The sequence below is a fragment of the Protopterus annectens genome, chromosome 13.part0, assembly GCF_019279795.1.
Source record: "Protopterus annectens isolate FY-2018-M chromosome 13.part0, PAN1.0, whole genome shotgun sequence".
Classification (NCBI taxonomy): domain Eukaryota; kingdom Metazoa; phylum Chordata; order Ceratodontiformes; family Protopteridae; genus Protopterus; species Protopterus annectens.
In genome coordinates this window covers 501344395-501367652 of record NC_056747.1, presented here as the reverse complement: position 1 = coordinate 501367652, position 23258 = coordinate 501344395, and the positions used below count along the sequence as shown (strand labels likewise).

Sequence of the window (23258 nt, the reverse complement as noted above, 5' to 3'; positions counted from 1 at the left end):
CACAAGATCACATACAAGAGTAGCCAACATGCAACTCAGGTAGACTTTCTCCTAGTAAGGAAAAGGCATTGGGGTAGAATTCATGATTGCAAAGTCATCCCCAGTGAAACAGTTGGTCCACAGCATAAACCAGTAATTGCCACAATCAGCTGCAAGCAGTGGTCAGAGAAGGCTGTAAGTTCAACAGAGACCAGACTGAAGACCTGGAAGTTGACTGGAATGAAGTACAGCAATTCAAGAAATTACTCAGGGCTAGCACCCCAAGAGAGGGGGAAACAGGTGGAGTTGAAGAAGAGTGGCAGCACCTAAAAACAGCACATGTTAGGACTACAGAAAAGATACGTGGCCTAGAAAGGTATGGAAATAAACTACATAAGGAAAGCTGGTGGTGGAATGCAGACGTCCAGGAAGTCATCAAAAGAAAGAAGAAGTTCAGGAAGAAGTGAGAGATGGAAAAGACTGACCAGGCTAGGAAGGACTACTGGTTGGCTCAGAAAGAAGCTAAGAAAGAAGTTGCAATAGCAAAGAATAGGGCATCGGAGGACTCTACCAACTTCTGGAAAGTGACTCGGTAAGGGGCACAATGAAACTATATCAGGTTGCAAGGCAAAGACAGAAAGATAAAGAAAATAATCAGACACCCTTCATAAGGGATGCCAGCAACAACCTGCTCACCAGTCCACAGGATATCAAAGGCAGATGGAAATAGTATTTCCAGCAGCTTCTGAATGAAGAAAACCCCACAGAAGTTGTACTGCCCCAGAAACAGCCTACAATAAGAGAAGAAGAAGAGGAACCCACCTTTGAAGAAGTAAGAACATCACTGAAGAAGATGGTCAGGGAAAGCAACAGGCTCAGATGAGGTCACAGCAGATATGATGAAGATGCTAGTTGAAATAGGGGAGAAATGGCTCCTGAGGGTACTAATAGCAGAGTGGAGAGAAAGGCGTATCCCAGATGACTGGAGAGTAAGCATACTTGTGCCAGTGTGTTCAAGAACAAAGGGGACATCCACAACTGTGGGCAGTACAGAGGCATCAAACTCCTACCACATTGCATGAAAGTTCTGGAGAGGGTGATTGATAAATGGATGTACAGAGTTGTAGAATGTAAGATGGGAGATGAGCAATTCGGATTCAGATTAGGATGCAGCACAACTGACCTGAGGTTTGCAGTAAGACAGATACTTGAGAAGAAGCTACAGATGAGGAGAGAGTCCAACAGGGCATTCCTAGACTTGGAGAAAGCATATGACAAGGTCCCAAGAAAGCTGATCTGGGCAGTACTGTGGTGGTTTTAAGTCCCAGAAACACTGGTAGAATTAGTGCAGGCTATATACAAGGACCCAGTGACTCAAGTATGAACAGTGTTTGGCCTCACAGAGGGGTTCCCAGTGGGACTGAGTATACACCAGGGCTCATCTCTGAGCCCAGTGCCATTCATACTAGTGATCGACTAGATTAGCAGACCGGTTGGAGGGGACAGATTAACAAAGCTGATGTATGCAGATGGTGTGGCAGTACAAGCAGACTCTGAGCTAGAACTTCAGTAAAAGATAAGAGAATGGAATGCAAATCTAAATGCACATGGAATGGAATGAAATTAAGCACAGATAAGACAGTGGTAATGGCAGCAAATTGGGGAAATCAGAAGAAGCTGAGAATAGAGATAGAAGGGAAGGTAGTGGAACAGGTAAACAGCTTCAAGTATCTGGGAGGGGTGGTTGAGGAGAAGGGTAGTCTGAATGAAGATGTCAAAGCATGAATTAGAGGGGCTGCAGCCAACTGGCATAGTGTATCAAGTGTAGTCTATGACAGAAGAATGCCAAAGAAGCTGAAAGGTAAGGTGTGCAAGACAGTGGTGCGACCAGTACTACTGTATGGTACAGAAACCTGGGCAGTAAAGGCAGAACAGTTGAAGAAGCTAGAGGTGATGGAAATGAAGTGCCTGAGAAGGGTGGTAGGATGCACACTGTGGGACTGACAAAGAAATGAGGACTTAAGAGCAGAAGCCAAAGTAGCTTGGATTGCAGAAAAGTAGAAAGAGAGCAGATGATCCATGGTTTGGGCACATGTGAAGAAAAGCAGAAGACAATCTGGTGAGGAAAATTTGGGACAGACAGGAAGAAGGTAAGAGGAAGCAGGGACATCCAGCAAAGAGGTGGATGGATTGTGTGAAAGAAGATGTGCAACAATCAGGCATGAGTGTTGAAGAAGGCAGGAGTGTGGCACTGAATCAAGAGAGTTGACGACAGTTAACACAATATCCGAACCCCATGTAGAAAAATGGGAAAAGGGGGGCTGAGGATGATGATTCTCTAAATGTATCGTGGAGTTTGGCATGTACGTTTATTAAAGTTATGAGACTATTGTCTGCTATATTCAGCCTTCTTCCCTACACTATGAGTACTGAAGTAATAATTGCCTCCTGAATGAAAGGTGGCATTTTGCCTTCTTTTACTATTCTGTTGTAGAGGCAAAGCAAACACTTTATTAATTCTGGGCCTTCCCTTCTGTAAACTTCCACAGATAGTTTTTTGCACTTTCCTGTGTGCTGTATCTCTAAGAAAGTCCAGTTCTCTGCAGATATACTGATGTAAGAGGCCAGCTCATGACTAGGCACACATTGCTCCTACTGTAAATTTCTAGGCAGAAAACTGTAAAGAATTTCCTTATTTCTGCATTGGTACAAAGTATAGAATGACTCAGGTTATAGAGTTTTGCAATGTATGATTTACGTCTCTTCTTTTTAAGCAGCCAAGAAATTAACTTGGGATTGGACTCTCCAAGAAGCCACCAACTGTACCCATGATATAGTTATTGTGCCTCCACTTGGGAACTACTTACTAGTTGGATTTCTGCTATAAGTAGTTACTCCTCTTCTTTTGGATGACATGACTGTGGAGATTTAGAAAGGCTGTGTTGGATAACAGTCACCTTATCTTCCCTTTCTCTATGTTCTTCTGCCTTCCTTCTTTCTCCTTCAAGTCTCATCAGTTTTGCTATATTTGTAGCCTCACACTTGCCTCATCACAGCAGGGACATGTCTTCCATCCCCACATTGTTTTCTCCTATGGTTGTGGCTATTGTCTCCCATAAGATTTGCATATTCTAACTACATTGCCATTTTTAGTGGGCCTGTCTTTGTCTGATGGTTTGTGGAACCCCTGAGACCTATATGAGGGTATGTAATGGGGCATGGTCCAGTTATGTTCATGGCTTTAACTGACATACCCTGGTTCTGAAGAAGTAGAATTAAATATAACCTGCTGATTTGATGAGTAACATTTCTGGGAAATGTGAATTGCCACTTATCTGGATAGTATAGTGTCTATCTATCTGTCAAGCCTGAGCCTCTGTTAAGGGACAGATAATGCCTTCTTATGTGACTCTTGACATCTATATAGTATATCACTTAGTGGGTTCATTGTATAACTGAAATACTGGAAAATATTTTTTGGTAGCACTGTGGGCTATTTTCTAATATTGTTCTAAATAATTCTTGGAACAATTCTGTGTCATGTTTATTTGGAGCAGTTATGTCTCCAGTAATGTACCTCTGACCATCAATTATACAAAAAATTATCCAGCTGGCTTTTCAGTTTGTGAACACTTTTCAGTATAAAGCCTGAGTTGCTCATAAAATAATATACTAATTTCCTACCCCTTCAAACACCACCTTATAATTGGTAAACACCACTGGAAATCGATTGCATTATACTTTATTTTTAACCATTAATTTAATTTCATGTAAACATATCACTCTTTCTTGAGCCACTGTCCTGACTTCCTGCGGTAGTTTTTTTCTCTTAATTGGATTATAGCATACTCCTGTATTCCACTTTAAAAGCAATACCTTTCAAGAATTAGCATTTTTATTATCCTGAAAGTCTCCCCAACCCACTGTGGCACCTTTTCTAACCATGTTCTGGGCTGCACTCAATGCAGATTTTGGGTATAGTAATGTTGATGTTATGCTGGTCTTAAAGATCAAGTGCAACTTTTGTTGAACTTACCTGCAGTTTTTCAGTTTCTTCTGGAATGACAGGATGTCTTCTCATTCTGCAAATCCAATTTACTGGATATTCTGTTGTTTCATTTTACTGTTATTTCCTGTTCGCAAACATTGGTTCTCCATGGGCTTACAGGGGCAGTACTTCCTGTTTTTGCATCTTCATGCTTGTTGCTTTGATGATGTAAAGTTGGATCTTACCTGCATTTCCTGCATTAGAAATCTCTTTTATCTATTTTTTGTAGCAAAGTAAGTAACTATATTAATGCTGCACATGGACTTAGTGTAGCATGTCTGTTTATTAATGGAACAGGTTTTACGTCAACATTCATTTTCTGAAAAAAATTAACTATAATCTATGGAGCTGTAATTTCTAGCATTAGTGCCCAACTGTAATCCTCAGTGATGTACTAGAAAATTAAATGTTTTATGAGGGATGGACAGGGTAAAAATTTGAGTCAAAATCAGGGTATTCTTCAAATGAGACAGCCCCGTCACCAACTCTTTATGAGGTTAACATCAGAATGATAGTTTGTCTACAATAACCTCTTAACAATCATTAAAAAAAAACACTCTTTCAGTTATCATAGCATTTCATAATCAGTTATCAATGTGCTGTAAAAATAAAATAAGAAGCACTGTTCTGCTTTTACTGTGCCATTGTAGAAATCTTTCCTCGCTAGTCTGTAAAGAGAAATCACTTTCAGTTTACCATTCCATGAACTGATAGATCGACTTTAACAACTCAGTATAAATTTTTCTAGAGCAACACGTCTCCAGCAACATTAACATGGACATGGTTGTATATATTATATTCTGCTTCAACAAATTCATGTTAGCAAAGAAAATAACTCCTGTTGCAGCATTCATCATGTCACTTGAGGAACATTTTCTCAAATCAGCAAAAGGCATACCATAAAAAATGTCATGTTTAGTGGCATAAAACTACACACAATGCAGGAAGAAGAAATGTCTTTGGGGGGAATCTGCATGAAAAGAATACCACCACCAGGGAACAGAATGATCTGACCCCATTGGTAGTGGGCTTTATTGGTTTCCTGTGAGGAAGGTACTACATAGTTATTTATTTGCAGCCATGTTCAGTTGTACATATAATGTATTTGCAATACAGATTGCATGATGATATGAATATATTCAAATTATCTCTTAGGCAGTCACCCTACTTTATCTGAATATAGTCTTTTTACATTCTTTGCTCAGTACGTGTACTGTGGACAAAAGGAATTATGATTAACAATATCGTACTTCTGTTGCCACCATCACCCCAACCTTCATGCTATGTAAAAGATTAAACTTTCTGTAAAGAAAAAAGATATAGTCACTCTAATGTTCTTCCTGGGCACCATTGTGGATTAGCTTGGTTCTCATCATTTAGTCATTTTAAAACTTGATTAAATCAACAATATTCATCAACACTGTCAGCGTTACCTGAAAGAAAAGACAGTAATTCAGACCACATATTAATTTAAAAATTGTTTATTTTACCTGATAATGTGCTGTTTCTGGTTGCCACTGAGCTCTGTGTGCAGTTTTGTCACAATACTGCACTGTGTTTTTCAGATGTGGTACTGGTCTCAATTATATCTTCCCTAGATTGTGCAGTATCTTTTCTAGCTGGAGCTGGGGTGGGGCATGGTGGTGCTTATTGTTCCTTCCTGACTTGCAGTCTTCCATGTAGGGATCTCTGGTCATCACTCCTTGAGTTCTTTCCTCTATTAGTAGATGACTTGTTGTGTCACTTTTGCATTTTCCACTCCATGTATTGTTCTGTCAGAAAGTATTCTAGTTCAGCATCTCTCTAACAAGAGAAGTGACTGTTTTGTTTTTCTTTCAGAACATGCTTCTTTGACGTCAATGAACTACTATGAGAGGATATAGTAAGTAGGGCTTACTTGTTGAAGATGTTTAACATTGGGCCTCTCTTTTTCCCTGGTTATAGGCTTCTTTTGAGTAGTCCAATATAAGTAATGGTATGCATGTTCCCTGCAGAACTCCTCTGTGTTTAATTTTTTTTTCTGAATTAGCCACTCTCATAGGAAGCAAGGGCCACAGTGCATGATACCCAAGGTGAGTATCTTGTACTTTTAAACCTTCTAATCTTTGAGTTTTCTCTATGATATAGTTGTATTTTGCAGGGAGATGCAATTACTCTGAAAAGAACAGATAGAAAAACAGATCTCTCTCTCTCTCTCTCTCTCTCTCTCCTTCTCTCTCTCTGTCTGACACTGTTTTTTGAAATCCCAGTATACTTCTGCTACATATGTGGAACTGATTTTCAGGATCATCAGTTTTACAGTACTCTACCACCCATTTCCTTTCCAGCTGTTCATTTCTTTGTTGTTGGTGTATGACATCTTTTAATGTAGAAAGTTAGGACATTTTTTGACTACCACTGCAAGTCGATGTTGCTATCGTTTTTTCATCTAGTCCTTCATCCTGGTAAATACTGTGAAAAGACACCCAAGAAAGAGTATCAGTTTATTCTCTTGGGTGGCCAATGTGGACAGTTTCTGTAGGTAAGCAGAGTTTCTGAGCTCAATGAAATTAGCCGAGAGATTGAAAGTAGGCTAGTTAACTGAGACATAAAAATACTTTATGTTTACTTGATAACAATGGGAGCTACAGGGCTATTTTTCTGTTTTACATAGAACTTGCTACCCCCCAGTATACTTTAACTATTTAATTCAATTAATTCAAACCTATGTGAGCAATACTCCTCAAAAATAACTACTTGCACACACTGGACAAAACCACTGGCAAACTTATACCCAAATGCTTATTACTTTTGTAAAACTGTCAACTGTCATAAACAGCAAAAAGTATCCAAAAAGCAAATACCTATAACCGCACTGTTGATGAGTATACATACTTGAAAAGATGCATATTTGGCCAGTGTGTGATCAGTGAACATCAATGAGAAGACACTTGATCAGCTTGCCTGCAACATAATGGACTACATCCAAATCAATGCATGTGCGTGCGAGTGTGTGTGCGTGTGTGTGTGTGTGTGTGTGCATGTGTGTGTGTGTGTGTGTGTGTGTGTGTGTGTGTGTGTGTGTGTGTGTGTGTATGTGTGTGTGTTTGTGTGTGACTGGCTCTGTTTCTATGTCTCTGGCTACCAGTGTGAGTGGGGTATTGGATAACAGGCTGTGATATCATAAGATGCAATTTTATACTGTTGGGTTTATAAGATTATGATGAGGTTCACTTATGTTAAGATTGTTTCTTAATATGATAATTCAGTATAATCCATGTCGATGTACTAAGATGTAACTCTACAAAACACACCAGGCACAATTCTGACATGAAGGGAAGTTTATGAGTATGATTTATAGTAGTTATTGAACTGAAGTGTAAATCAGAAGGTCATCTGTTTTGTAAATGCTGCTTTGAAAAGTTGCTAAGGACTCTTGGCTGGATCATGGCTGAAAACAGTCTTTAAACCAAACCAGCAATACAATTTGGCATGGATTACTGGGGATTTTCCACAACTCTTGTGATAATGTCAAGATATGCGCATAAAAAATAACATTTAACTTGTGACTAAAAATTATGTTTTTGAATTATTGAACAGGGCTGTACATGATTAAAACTGAATATATGCCTAGAAATTAGGCATTTTTTGGTACCAGGATAACCTCTCTGTCCTATACAGACTAATGAATAAGAACTGTGGATTTTTACCCATCATTATATAAAGTTTTAATTACTGTTGGTGTGATACATGTGTGTGCACCGAGTTCAACTTCTGTAGAGAATTATACTGCTTAATAATTATAATGATGAGGATGGAGGGGTACATTGCTTCATGGAATAATGATTGATATTTTTTTATTTGCAGTTAAATCTGATCATGGCTCCACAACAGCCTTTGTTCAATAATATCATAGAGCATGAAGGAGGGTTGATAACAACAAGTTCAACTCATCAGAGCCTTAGACCAGTTAAAAAACAAAAGTCTTTGAATAGCCATAATATTGCTTTGGATGGATACCAAAGCACTTTTGATCTGACTCGTGTAAGGAGACTGCTTGAAGAAAGTCTTAGGGAATACAACAAAGTGAGCCCTAGGATGTCTATTCAGTTTTACAAGGTGTGTAAATGAGTATGATTTATTTTGTTGATGTTAACAAACATTGCTGACTGACAGTATACATTTAATCAGTATCCATTGTTTTACTTTAATTATATTTTGTCATACCTCTCAACTGTCCAGCTTTTTACAGAATGTCCAGATTTTTCTTTCATATTTTTGGTATATTCCTCATAACAATTGTGGTTTTCTAACAAATCAAGAGTGAATTCAATAAATAATGACAGTCATTTGAGTTTCAGAGTTCATATCCTTCAGGAAATGTGTGGTAACACAAAACTTTTTATTATAGCAATTTCCTAAGTATATAAGAGCAACATTTAAAATTTGTCCTTATTTTTGGCTTTGTCTGGATTTCTTGTGCTACAAACTTGAGAGGTAAGTTTTGAATTCTGATTTGATTATTCAGAAAAGGTACCTTAACCTGTATAATTGGTGAAATCATTTCACTTTTGTGATATTACATCAACTTATATAATCATATTTGGATATTAAGTACTGGTGTAAACTCTGTGCCTGACTGCCTTCAAGGATGGTGGAGTACAGCTTCATTATTTCATCAGACATAACACTACTGAAGTACTAAAGCTCATCTCAAATTGTGCAGTATGCCTGCCCTAACACTGGCATATTCTTAAATAAGTCATACTGTTATTTGTAGCTAACAACACCAATAAGCAGCATGTTTGTAGGGGTGGAGTAAAGGAATAGAATTATTAGGCATTTCATAAAATGTATTTAATCCTAGGCTATGATGAATATGTTTGTTATTCTCCATTGTACTCATTCATATTTGAAAATTCAGTGGGTCAGATATTTTTCTAAAAAAATTATAAAGAGAATTATCTGATGTTGTAATAGGCCAGTATACAACAGTGACCTTAATTTAAGTCATTTTGAAGTATTATTCTGCAGGAAAGCAGGATATGTGTTTTGTATGAGGCACTATATCCAGCATTCTTCGCCATGTCATCTGGATCATAGCAAATGCTGTTCTCTGTGCATTTTCATGGTGGTTCCTTAGCTGGTCTAGAATGGTCTAGAATGCTTATATAAATTTCAGTCAGAATGCATTGTTATACTACTACTACTGTGGGAGTGGGATTCAGAAAAATCAGTAGTGTGGCTATGTAACAGAAAGTAATGCAATCAGTGTAATACAAGTGATGCAGAAGGACTGTTGTTGTCTGGCTTGGACAGAATAAGTTAGTAAGTCATTGGCAAAAGAAGAATGAATCACACAACAATGTGGAAAGAGCTACTGCAAGTCATGTGGCCAACAAGACTGAACAGTGAAAGCGTAGCATATTTGCAACAGTCTACATCCACGCATGCATTAATGCGCTGTCATAGACACAGCAGAGGGTTATACAGCAAAGGTCCTACTAATCTTTGAATTGCAAATGGAAAGGAAATGGGTGTGTAAGTCAGTCAAAAATGGGGAAGAGCAAGCAGAGGACCATACTGAAGGGCAAGGGGACTGGAAGACTAGTGTCAAGAGGTGGAGAAGGATATAGTTCTTTGTAGGACAGGTACTTGTTTTTATTTTTACAAGCAGTGCAAAAGAGAAAGATAGTATAAGGAAGGTATGGGTAGGAAGGAGGTTATAAGGATGGCCGAAGGGCAGACAATCCAATACAAAAGCAAAGTTTAGCAGAAATGGGGGGGGGCGCAAAAAGATATATACAGACAAAGGGAGGACAGATAGTAATGGGGAGGATTGGACAATGAAGTGGGTAATCGACATACAAGGAAAAAGAACATCATGATGAAGGATAAGATGAAGTGAGTGCTGACTGCAAAGCTGTACAGCACTGCACCCAACCAAAAGCCAGTCACTTCAATGACTGCCGTCATAGCTGAGACCATTCACTGCTGGCCAATTGGTCAGTGCCAGGCAGGTGTGCAACTCTTCAGGTCACACAAATATGTACTCCAGGCTGTCAATTTGGATCTCCATCTACAGCCATCATCAGGCCTTCTGCCTCCCACCAAATTACCCAGAAGGAATCCCACTGATGCTCACTGATAGTGAGCCTACATCCCTTACCAGAAAAATAGCACCAGAGGACACAAGTGAGCCTTCCAGATCACCTTTGTCACACTGCAGAGAGGGGGGCCTAGAGCTCACTGGAGACCCAGTAGGTGATGGCGAGGTAGGTGTATGATGCAATGGCTGCTGCCACACCTCATCCACTGCCAAAGCCATCATTTAGTTTCACTACTGAAACTAAGCAGACATTCCTTAAGATTCCAAGAGCAGGATAAGTTATTTCTCACACTTATTTCATTGAATTGCATTTCTGTAACACTTATAATTGTGCTATACAGTTAATCTACTACATTTTGCACTGTTATAAAGCTTGTTTTACTATTTCACTGCATTTATGTATTGTTTTATACTGTTTTAACTGTAGTTTTCATTGCTAGATACTGTTTAATTACTCTAATTGCATGTTTACTGAATTACTTAACTGTAAACTGCTTTTTCATACCGAGAGTTGTATTTTCTGTTTGTGAGTGCTTTATCCGTGCTTTTCTGTGCATGTTTAATTTTTTTTTTGAGCTTTCTGTGTTCTAGTCTAGTCTGTTTGCAGTTAAAAGCATTCTCTAGAGTCTGCTTGCTCCTTGATTTGTTTAAAAACTTTCATTTAGTGGCTACAGCTAGTAGCTGTAATAGTTTCCCACTCCCCCTCCCTATTGTTGTGGTGTTCTTATACTTGGTGGCTTTGCAGTTGCCCGCCCATACTGTATATTTGATCTGTGACACTCCTCCTAGTCTAGTGTCATTAGTTCATTCAATGTAATAGAGAACATCTGTGAAGGCCAACCCACTCAGATTCTTAACCTTGAATTAACTTCAGTTCCAGCTTTCTCCATTTCCACTTTACTGGAAAAAAATTCTAAGCTTGTTTCACCCGTTTCCTGCAACAAGTGTAGTCCAGATACAGATTTGCTGTATCCAGGACTGTTTGTAAGCTCTTGAGCCCCCCCACCACCACCACCACTTAACTAAGGTTAAAGCATTCCTGGCACCATAAAGTCTGCTCTTCAAATTTTCCCTTGCAACTAGCCAACTTTTTAGTTTTAGCACTCAAATCTGTTTCTTTGAGCTCAGCACTTGCACAGAACTTGTTGTAAGCACTAAATAAGCTACAAATTACTACAGCACTCAACTTTCCTCACTTGTCTAGAGGAAAACGGTTTTTAGTACTTAATAAGTAAGCACCTATCCAGGCATGTCAAAAGGTCAGCTCCCAGTGTTTTCTCCTGTCTACCTGATGAATCTGGGCATCTTGGGGCAATGCAGCAATTGCCTCATGTACACAGACAACTCTCTCCTCCTACCACCCAACACTACAACCTGTGAGAGATGCACTTATATAGCCAAACTGGAAGCAAAGTTCTCTACACCGAAGACTGGACTAGACAGTCAAGAAGAGAAGGTAAACACTTGCACCACACCACACTCATCACATAGCCCCTCAAAACTTACACCACCAAAACACACACACAGAAACACAGAACACACACCTAAATTCATGGAGGCTCTCAATAAAAATCTACCCAAACAACCAAGACCTCCAAAGCAGAAATGCAAGCAACCTCCACCCCCCAGCATAACCCAAATGACACATAGCCCACAAATTCATTGTGCCACTCAACTACAGCCCATAAGGCATAACATATCCAGCACTCTAGTCATAGGTGACTCTATAGTCAGGCACACTGATGTTCCACTCACCAGGCTAAACAAGGAGAAAGTTACTGTCAGCTGACTGTCGGGTGCCTGGATCCACCACATAATGCACGCACAGAGGTCACTCCACAACAAGTGCAAATATGACTCTGTCATTGTCCATGTTGGCATGAATGTCTTGAGGCGTACCTCCCTGGACAACATGAAAAGAGACATGGAGGAGATCTCCAATCTTGTAGCCCAGGCAGGTATGACCCTAGCCCTGAGTAGCATACTGCCATCTCCCAAAATGACTTCAACAATTGGCTAAGCTTCTGGTGTCATTCTAAGAGAATCCAGTATCTGTCTGCCTGGGATGACATGATCGACAGACTATGATGCTTTGCCAGAGATGGCCTGCACCTATCGCCCTTGGGATTCCAGATACTGGCAAAGGCTCTTGCCACCACTATAGTGCCTTTTTTAGGCAAGGTTCAAATGACAGATTCACCACTGTAACAGGTACAAGCAGGCAAAATCTGTGGTTAATGCTACTCAATGTTAAAAGTCTAAACCTCAAAATGCACTCACTCGAGGCACTCCTTAAAATGGAGAACATCGACATCTGTGCAGTGACAGAGACCTGGTTCAAAGCTCCAGAGAGCACACCTGCATTACCAGGCTATAATTCATACCACACCTTTTGACCACCTAACCCGGACCGAAACACTAAAGGTGGAGGCGTGTCCATATTCATTAAGGATATCCACAACTCCAAGCTAGTTGCTCATAATAATGCATCCGAGATTATCCAAGTTCAATTAACTCTGGGCAACACCACAATCCAGATTGTAGCTTACTACAGACCCCCCACCATGCCCCAGGATTCCCACTCCTCTTTTCTTGATACACTGGAAAATATTACTGTACAACCCAACATCCTAATAATGGGTGATTTCAACTACCCCACTATTAACTTGGAAAACTACTCATGTACCAACTCTTTTGCTCAATGTTTTCTGGAATTCATAAATTCCAATGTCTTGGATCAACTTATCCACACCCCCACCAGGGGCAGCAATATCCTAGACCTGGTCATCACCAACATGGGTGACTGGTGTTCCACACCAAAGATCAATTCATTGTTGGTCAGATCCGACCTCAAGCTAATCACTCTAGACATCCACATCCCACCCCCACCCCCCATTTGGGAAACAACTGTAAAAAAAATTCTCCAAAGCCAACTTCATGCTTCTTAAGACAGAAGTGGCAAACTTCATGACACCCATGCAGATGGACAATAGAGGTACAACTGCTGATTACTACACAAATGCACTTTATATGCACTTACACGAGTGCATGGATCGTGCTATCCCTAACAGACCCAAGATGCTATCCTCCAAATAAAGGAAGCCAATCTGGTGGTCTGCCATAAACAAACTCTACAACAGAAGAAAGGAACTGTTGCAAAAAAGAGTAAAATCCCATTTTTGGAGGAACTCCCTGGTCAGCCTCAGTAAGAAGATGAGATCCCTCATAAAATCCTTCAAAGCTAGTTATGAAATCAAAATCAACACTGATTTTAAAAACAACCACAAAGCATTCTATAGCTATGTCAAGAATCTCAATGGCAAAACTCAGATCTGCTCTGAATTACAGCACTATGGCACTAAATATACAAAAACAACTGATATTGCCAACATCCTGGTAGATAGGTTCAGTGCTAACTTTACCCCCCTCTCACCCCCTAAAGGGCCTATCTCTATACTGGAAGAATGCAAAGTTCTTGTAACCAGGCTAACACAGAAGGTCTTCGGCTAACTAAGTTCACAGATGACTGCAAACTAGGAGCCATAATCGAAACTCCTAATGATGTTGACATCCTACAAAATGGCTTCACTGAGACAGATGCCTGGTGTCAAAGCCATGGCCTCAAGCTCAATTCCAAAAAGGGCATTGTCATCAGCTTTGGTAAAAACTCTGTACCCATGAACTACCACATAGGCGGTAGTCTACTTAACACCAGAAGTGTGATAACAGATCTTGGGATACAGGTGGACAGTAGTCTCTCCTTTGATAATCACATCACCACAGTGGTCACAAAATCCTTCTACATGGCACACCTCATCACAAATGGTTTCTCTACCAGGAAAAAAAAGAGGTGATTGTTCCCCTCTACTCATCACTCATTAGACCCATTATAGAGTACAATGCCCCTTTTGGTATGTACCTCATAAGACATCTATAACAATTGGAAAGGCTGCAGAAATACCTCACAAAGAGGATTACTGGCCTCAAACAGATGCCCTATGCAGACCGTCTCAAAAAACTCCAGCTTTACTCCGTTGAATATCTCCTACTCACAGGCGATCTCTGACTAACATACAAAGCTATGTCAACCCCAGAGCTGTTGGACATGCTCCACTTAAAAAAATCCCAATCCCTCTGAGCCACACACTCTAGGGACCTAAACCTTGTCACCACAATAAACAGAACATGCTGGAGGGATAGATTCCTGTCCCAGAGACATCCCATACTCTGGAACAGACTACCTATCTATGTCAAACAGAGCTCCTCATTAGCACTCTTCAAGAAAAATCTTGATGATTGGATGGGAAATAGGAAATTCACCCTGGGGATCACTTTTGTGGCTCTGCTTGACAGGGGCACAGAAAAATAATTTTCTTGGGTGTCGACAGCCAGGGTACCATTTTTGCTAGGCTTATACAGGCCAAGGGGTCCCATGCCTTCTTGTGTATGAAGCTATGAACCTATGAATTAAATATGAATGTAAACGAAGAGAAACACATAAAAAAGGACAGATAGTAAAATGCAGAAGATGACAGTGATAAAGAGAAAAGCAAAAGCTGTTATTAGCTGGCTGTACTTCACTGTTTTGCATTACAGGTCCTAGAGGAGTAAAATGCAGCTAACTATGCAACAGCAAAACAAAATCAATATACAGTCCTGGAACAAATGTACTACAGAACTATGTGCACTGGAATGAACATGATTTAATGGTAAGTAACCATTTACCTGTGTACAGAACAGTAGCACAGCTTACATGACAACCTGAATGAGTGCAAGGGAGAGTCAAAGCTAGGCCAAAACAACCTTTTTCAACAAATGACATGCACAACCCTGATAAGCATATAAGCAAGTGGCATTCTCTAGGTGTAAATGTCAAGATGTGTGACACCAGGCTGTGACATGCCACATATACCTTGCCTCAGAATTCCAAAATGAGTAGTTATGTGACACACAAACTTTGAGTTAATATAGCACCTTGACATATGTCAGCCACTGTAGAGCATTACTTGACAGCCTAACATTTACATGGCCATGGTATGCCAAGTGTAACTGACACAGGCATGTGTAAGCCTTGTTAGGCTAAAAATAGCATTGTGCATTAACAGCATGGTGGATTGATAGGGACACGGTACTGCATTAGGCTAATGACACATGCATTAAAGTAGACACTTCTGTGATAGTTGTGGCTCACCCACAGTCAGTACAGTGTACATTTCCATGACACTGTTCAAAGAATGAACAGCTAGCCCAATTCCACTTAGTTAAAAGGTATATTACACAAAACAGAGTCATATGACTGCAGTGGACATGTGCAAAGAAGGAAGTCAGAAGCACTTTGGTCACTTAAGGTATCGTTCCTCTTTGTATCCATTTAATGTACATTAACTTATCAGTGCACTGTAAATCATGCAAGAAAGTGCTGTGATGATCCTGCAGGCTGTAGAGCAGATTGCAATATACTGGCAGACAGTTGGTGTCATGGAGCTGCCTAGGCATGAGTAGACACCTGTGCAAGCTTTATGCATGTACACAAGAAGGCATGGGACCCCTTGTGCACTGCAGAGCTGTCTACACATTGTTCTAATTGTGCAATTCATTGGCATGTAGAAGAAACTGGCATAATTACCATGTCATAATCCCCATAAGAGAACAACATAAGCAGTCAAAAGCATTGTGGGGTTCATAATGCTATGGAATTTTTGCAAGTACAGAGAGTGGCTTTTGCAAGAATTTTTTCTGTAGTCTACAGAGTCTAAATGTGTTTTCTTCATCTGCTGTGAAAAGGGTACACAGGCCATTGGCAGGTGGAAATGGCTACTGGATTTGTTTAACATTTTTACTGTGGGGTTTGCTCCACTGCAGTCTGCAGACAGAGGAATAGGAGCACAGTATGAGTTGGAATGAAGCATGAGAGCAGGTAGGGCACTTGGCCAGTCATCATTAGCCATCCAGATACATGGCTGAGGGGGTATTGAAGAGAGGAATAACTAACTTGGTAGGGATTGGTTGGATTGCACTCAACAGTGGTTCAGGTGTAGTACATAGTGAATGGTGTGAGTTGGTGGAGGCAGAAATGATGATTGACACCGGATGTAAATGAGTGAGTATGTGGGGCACATGTTGGTTTTTGCTTTGCTGGACACAGGTCAGTACATGAGAATGACAGGGTGCATGTTACAGCATAGTTGCTCCCTAGTGGACTGCTGTGGGTTATGACAGGTGTAGGACTTGCCGCAGCCTTCACATGAATGCAGGAGCAGTAAGCTGCACATATTTATGAGTGCTTACTGTCCATCATAACAGGGAACATGCATGGCAACAAAGCAGTGTAATTAGCTTGAGAAGCTATCCCATGCGGAAACCAAAGTGTCACTGCAAGAAGTCTGAGAGTATGGATCATGGATTCTCAGTCCTGACAGGACAAACCAGGCCTTCTAGGAATGTTTGTGGAAGGAGATCATTGCAGATGTCAGCACTGTAGGTGGCCACAATAGTTCAGCACAAAAGGTTCTTCACAGGAGCACTGATATGATTCTGTATGCCCACATGAAGACCTAGGCCATTGCATAGGAGACGATGGCCACAAGTATAGGGATCTGCTGTCACAGACCACTCTCACTGGTACAGAGGAGTTCCTAGTGTTCCTGTCTGGAGACAATGAAAGGGCTGTGATACACAGTGGAAGCCTCAAAGTGCAGCTTAACTGATTGCACTATCATGTGTCTCTGTCAGGGATGCACCAGGTTGGTGTTCCATATGTTAGTAACATGGTCTTGGGGATACAAGTCCCATTATCTAATGGATGTTAAAATTCATCTTATCTCCCCTACATGCATTTAGGAAATGCAGGTATGTTAGCAAATACCACAAGCTATATTAATCTATATGCATTTGCCACATATCAGCAGTTTTACATGAGATGTTTATCTATCTATCTGTTTTCACAGGTACTGTGATCCAGTATGGAACCAGTCTTGACTAATGTCAGTGCAGCATAAGAGCCTGATGATGATAGCAGCCTACTGTTGGTTCAGTCTGAGGACATAGTACCACTGTTATTAGTGGTGACTGTGGAGAGCACACTCCTATCCACATCACCATGTCGGACAGGCATCTGATTGCCTTCACTACCAGTATGGGTCTATCTGCCTGCCTGCATATACCAGAGCTGATGCCATTACCATGGTCTCACCTTGTCTACCTTTACTGTGGGTATATCCTACAGGGAAGATACCTCAAGGTCACACACTGATATCTCTTCAGCGCCATCTACCAATGGTGAGCCTGGTGTGGCATGATATGATGCCTGCGCAAATGGTCTGTGTCATTTACACAGTGTACAGAGGTCCCTTGACACCTGTCACAGCCAGGTCTGTGCAGCATAATGACACCTGCAACAGCTGTATCCTCTGGAAGCAGTACTGAGCAGTACTGTGCAAGTATCAACAACACCTTACCTCCTACCCCCCCACTACTTAGTGTACCAGCACCCCCAGTCACCAGTCCATGTGACAAAATCCCTCCACATCCTTAGTTTACCCCCTTCCACTTGTGTAGACATTTTAACCTGTTACTGTTCCCCTTTCCCACCTGTGCAGCTGATGACAACTGTGCCCAGCCCTCATTACTGTTATATGGGTTAGGTAATGTTTGATGCATATTGTGGCCAATTGAGGCACTGCACAACATAATATGGGTATAGTATTGCATGCAAGAGTTTCACTGTTTTGTGTCTACTTTTAACCATAGCTGAGAACCAGGCACTGATTCTTTCTCAGTGCTTTAGCATGTTGTACATGCCTCTGCCATATCTGGGCTCCTCATATAGCCAATTCCTCTGATGATTCCTCAAGAAGCAAGCATAAGAAAAACGTAACTGATTCTAAGGAAAATGAGGATTTCCTTTCTAAGAGTAAGAGTGGTGTGCTTGTAGGCTTTCAGAGATTAAAGTCTATATATGATGCATTTGATGTTTTTTATAAAGTTGCCATGACTATTGTAGTTACAAGCAGACATGCCTAGCTGTCACTGGAGAATCTGTCTGAAAGCATAAGTGCCACTTCTTGACCTGCTGGTTACAGGAAAAGTTACATTTGGTCCTCGTACTATGAATCTCATGAAGTCATGGGAGGAAAAAGGCATGTTTAAGGAGCAGCATCAAGATGAGTATTTTCCAACTAGTGCAGTGTTACAGGGAAGTGTTGCATTAACCAGATCTAGTAGATTCGTACAAAACTATATATATATATATATATATATATATATATATATATATATATATATATATATTGTCATTCATATTCCTGTAAAGAGAATAATGAAGTATTTTTAGTAAGGTTCATTTACTTATTCAAGCCTTTTCACAGCATATGTAAAAGCCCTACATTTTTGTGTGATATTCATCATTATGATCAATGCTGCAGTAGCCAAAGCTATAAGAATTATGTTATGCATAGGATATAATAGCTGTCCATCTTCCAAAGCTGCTGGGCACCTTCCTGATGCCCAAACTTTTAGTTCAAGCTACGCTGATTAAAAGTCAGGTTTGGGTGCCATGCCCTTTAGAACTTTCTAGTCGGTGATGACAGCCCACCTGTGTGGGTTTTTGAGGATCGGCAGTCCACTAACATTATTCCATTGCTGAGCAGACAAGTTCCACATCATGGAAAGATTCTTCACTTTTCTTTTTATCACAGAAAAATAAATTTTTTCTGTAAAAAAAAAATGTATTTTTAAGCTAGGAAAAGGTGTTTTTGTTGACTGTCTCTTGACTATTCTGCACTTTAAAATGGGACAGTATGTTTTTACTTTTGTGGTACAGAGTTGTTAGAAGTTTTTTAAAACTACTTTTCTCTGTGGATAAACTGTTATTTTTCTTTAGGGTTGAGGTAAGTGTTTAAATTGCTTTTTGCTGTCTTTTTATATGGGAAAAAGTTACTTTTGTACTATTTGTCTGGTTTTCTGACTAATGCTGCTGAGCATCCCATGGAATTGGGCACCATTTTGGCTTGACCATCGAACAAAGTACCAGTTCCTGAGTTGTCCTTCTTCCAGCAACAAAAAGAAAAAGATTGTTAAGCAGCCATCGCCACCATAGCAAGCTGGTGGTTTGCCTTAGCAAAAGGTGGATGACTCCATTGTGGTCAAAACTACTTCCTCATCTTTTTCTTCAGATCCCTGTTGTGTAGCCCCTATACTTATCATGGACCAAGGTTTAGACACATCCTTTGTGGCTGTTGCAGTCCTCTTAACAGACATGCGAGAGCCACTCTTGTAGGTCCTGAGAAAAGGAGCAGGTAAAGTGCCTCAGCTTAGCCAGAATGTTGCACCCATCCCTGGGGAAGTAGTTGCTGGTGATACTGGATCTGTTTCTTCAGAAATTCCTGTCAAAAAGAAACAGAAGACTAAACATATGTCTTTTCCTGTAACAGTTACTCTGAGCAGGAGTAATGTATGAGGCTTAGCTCAGGACTAACGCTGATTCTTGGCTCTTCTTTTAAAGCTGTTTGTGGTAAGCGAAAACAGGATTCCTTTTTCCCAGAAGTGGTTCAAGAGATTGAACCTGTGGAGGAAATGTGAAGGGACAGATGCATTTTTTTCTGCACAGATTTCTGACTCAGATTTTAAAGAGAGTGTGGTATCTGATAGTACATGTAAAGGATTCCTTTTCTCTGAGACTGCTTCGAGGAAGAATCAATTTTTCAGTGGGAGAACTGTGAGGTTTCTCAATCTCAGAAAATATTTTGATTTCTGGAATTTCCAGGGCATCCATCCATCCTGCAAGTACCCTTACAGTCAGTCTGCTGCCCCTAAAAACACACACACACACACACACACACACACACACACACACACACACACACACACACACACACACACACACACACACACACACACACACATATATATAAAATTCCTCAGTCTTTTAAGATTGTATACACTAATATCAGACCTGACTCAGTAAATCCTGCTGCTGCTAAATATTTAATTAATACTAACCCCTCTCCATTTGACAAGGATGGGAAGGATTTTGACAAGTTTGTGGAAAAAAGTGTATGCTTCTGTAACTTTATTTTTTAGAACTCTCTTATGTCAAGCTAATCTGTTGAAGTTTATCCTGGCTAATTATAAAACTATGAAGGATGTTTTGGCATCAGTTTCTTCTTGTGAAGAGAATTTTGTTTTGTATAATTTGGTATGCCCTTCCATATCACTGTTGTAGTATTCATTACAGTAGGGATTCCCTGCCAAGGGTAGGCCGACATCCGGCCAGTATACCAAAGCCTTAGGTTGTAATAGGGATGTCATACATTACATATATGCTCTCTGCTCATGGCGTATGGTTTAAAGGTGACATATAGATGCACCTTCCTCAGAACATCTTTGCACCATCATCTTTAATCGTTGGTCTGAACACTCCTTCATCTGCTGGTTACCAAGCCATTTCAGATAAGTGCGCCATTGGGGGGTTTGCTTCTTATCATTACCTTTTCTTTTGGCTGCAAGGTTACATGTCATCCAGAAAAGAAGAATGCCAGTGTGGGAGACAGATTCCCCATAAGGGCCATCATGAGCAGTGTTTGTTTTGCTTAGATGCTTGTCACAACCATATGTTGTGCCATATTTGTCAGGTGTTTGTCCCTAAAACTCTTCGTAGTCATCTCTCCTCCTTATCCATCTACCTGGAAAACCAGTGACTTCAGTTGCTGGTGCAGGATACAATGGGGGAATCATCCAAGCCCATGGGTCACCTGTCTGCTAAGAAGAAGGCCAAAAAAGTTATGTTGGATTCTATTGCTGTACCACCTTCCCTGGGCATCTCTCTTGAGGTTGGTGAAAGCCCAGAGGATCGCCCAGTTTTTCTGTATGATTCCTCTGCCGGGACTGTTTTGGAGACCAGCATGGAAACAGCTTCTCACATGTCAAATACAAAAAGTGCTGAGAATTGCACCAGGATGCTCCAATACACGAATGCAACCAATATAAATGCTGTTCTTGAAGCAAAGGACATTTATTTAATGAAACACAATACTTGTAAAGCGCTTTTCATCCCACTAAATAGTGGGACTTCTTCAGATAAACAAATGCTTCTCACATGTCCTCAGAGGCTCTGCAGACATCCATTTTAGATGTTCAGGGGAACTGTGGCTGATATTATTTGAGGGACCGAGGTGGTATTCTGCAGATTGTTGTATGGGAGGAGATACCCACTATGTTGATTGAGTGTCAGCAGGCGTCTGAGCCTCCTAAGATGTTTAAAAAAGGTACCCCTTTAAAGAAGAAGTAGAAGATAAAAATATTTACCTTGCCCCTAAGAATCTGCTTGAATGGCAGGATTTTGCACAAGTTTATTTAATGCTCTCATGGTTTTGAAGCCCCCTCAGGGAGTCTCTGTTCTTCCCTCCCTTAGTCCTCTACTCTTCTTAAGAGTCTCAGGGAGCAGAAATCTTCTGATAAGGACTTAGAGTCTTTGTCCTATTATTCCCAGAATCCCACTCCATTGGATTATGGCTCTGAGGAGGAGGTCCCTATTAGTCCAGATTCTACTTATGAGGAGATTTCCTTTATGAATACTATCTCTCATATGATGGAATTTTTTAAGTGGAACTGCACCCAGGTTTCTGATGATCAGAAGAGGTACTATGAACTCATCTAAACAGAGTCTTATAAGCACTCTGCTGTTCCTCCTGTTCTTGCTGCTTTGTTGGATACATTTTCAGTGGCTTCTCAGGCTCCAGACTCCAAGCCACCTGCTCCTAAAAAAAGCTGATAGGTTTTATAAAGTGTCTGATTGTAAATTTCTTTACAAGTGTCCCTCTGTTGACCCGTCTGTTATTTCTGTTTCTTCTTATAATCCGTCCAAACATTTACCTTCAACTAAACTGCTTCCCTTTGACAAGAATAGTGGAACCATGAAAAGATTGGGCAAAAAGGTGTACAAAGCTGCTACTCTGGCCTTTAGGGCTGTAAATTACCAGGCCCATATGACTAGGTATTTTAGCCTATCTCTGTCAGGCTTTTCAAGTAATTTCACCCTTCCAGATTCTCTTGGGGAAGGCATTGGCTTTCTCTTTGTAGGGGTACTCTTCTCAACTAGCTTGCCATTCCCTTAAATGTAGTTATGACACAACTGATGCCTTTTCTAGAGATGCTGCCTTTGGTTCTGTGTTAAAGCATTATTCCTGGCTTCATGTTCAGCCTCTGCCTGATGATATTAAGGCCAAACTGATGGATGCTCCTTTTGGCAATAACAAATCTCTTTGGTTCTGCAGCTGCTGAGCTTTTTAAGTTTCTTCAGGAGACAGGTAAAGCTATGCAGGAATTAAAACATATTTTTGTTTCCCCTGTTCCCAAATTTCAAAGGGATTATCATACCAAGTCTACCTTTGTATGTAGACAATCTTGTCCTTCTCCTAAAGGTGAAGAGGGTCCTAGAAGGCCTCCTCCTTCTAAGACTGCTCAGACTCCTATGGTACAGAAGCCTCCTTTTCCAGACAAACCAGGTTCTGTCTGACTATCTTCTTCCCTCCCTCCTAAGCCAAGTTTCTTAATCTCTTCATCTTTCTGTTTCCCTTCACAGTTGGTTAAGGATCACTCAAGATGATTCTTTCCATCATTTATCAGGGGTATTGCATGGTTTAGAAATTCCTTCCTCCCTTTTTGGGCATTCCTCAACCTCGTAAGGAACAGCTGCACATTTTTTTCTGGATTTTTTTCAGAGCCTTTTGTCTCAAGGCACCATCCAAGCAGTTTCCTGCTTCTCAGTAGGGGAAGGAGTTTTTATTCCAGAATATTTCTTGTTCCCAGGAAAAAAGCACTTGGAGACCCATTCTGGATCTTTCCCAACTCAACACCCTTTTAGAGGTTCCTTCCTTTCAAATACTATCCCTTCAAACCTTGTTTCCTCTTCTTCTACCTCAGGCTTTCCTAGTCTCTCTGGATCTCAAGGGTGCCTATCTTCCTGTTCATTCCCTTTTTAGGAAATGTTTACATTTTTCTGTTTCTTACTTGTATTGTCAGTTTTCTGATTTGCCATTTGGCCTCTCTATTTCCCCAAGGGTCATCACTGAATGCCTCACTCCTGTAATTGACTTTTTTGTAGGATGAGGGGAATACAGATCTTTCGTTATCTGGGTGACCTAC

General features: G+C 40.6%; 1 protein-coding gene across 1 annotated transcript in view; it reads left to right on the top strand.

Annotated features, from left to right (window-relative positions):
• LOC122787923 (dynein beta chain, flagellar outer arm-like) overlaps positions 1–23258 on the top strand; it is a 5188001-nt gene that overhangs the window by 2887800 nt on the left and 2276943 nt on the right. The window contains exon 63 of the mRNA XM_044054850.1: positions 7874–8125. Within this exon, the coding sequence (XP_043910785.1) occupies positions 7874–8125 (252 nt within the window). The remainder of the gene's footprint in view (positions 1–7873; positions 8126–23258) is intronic.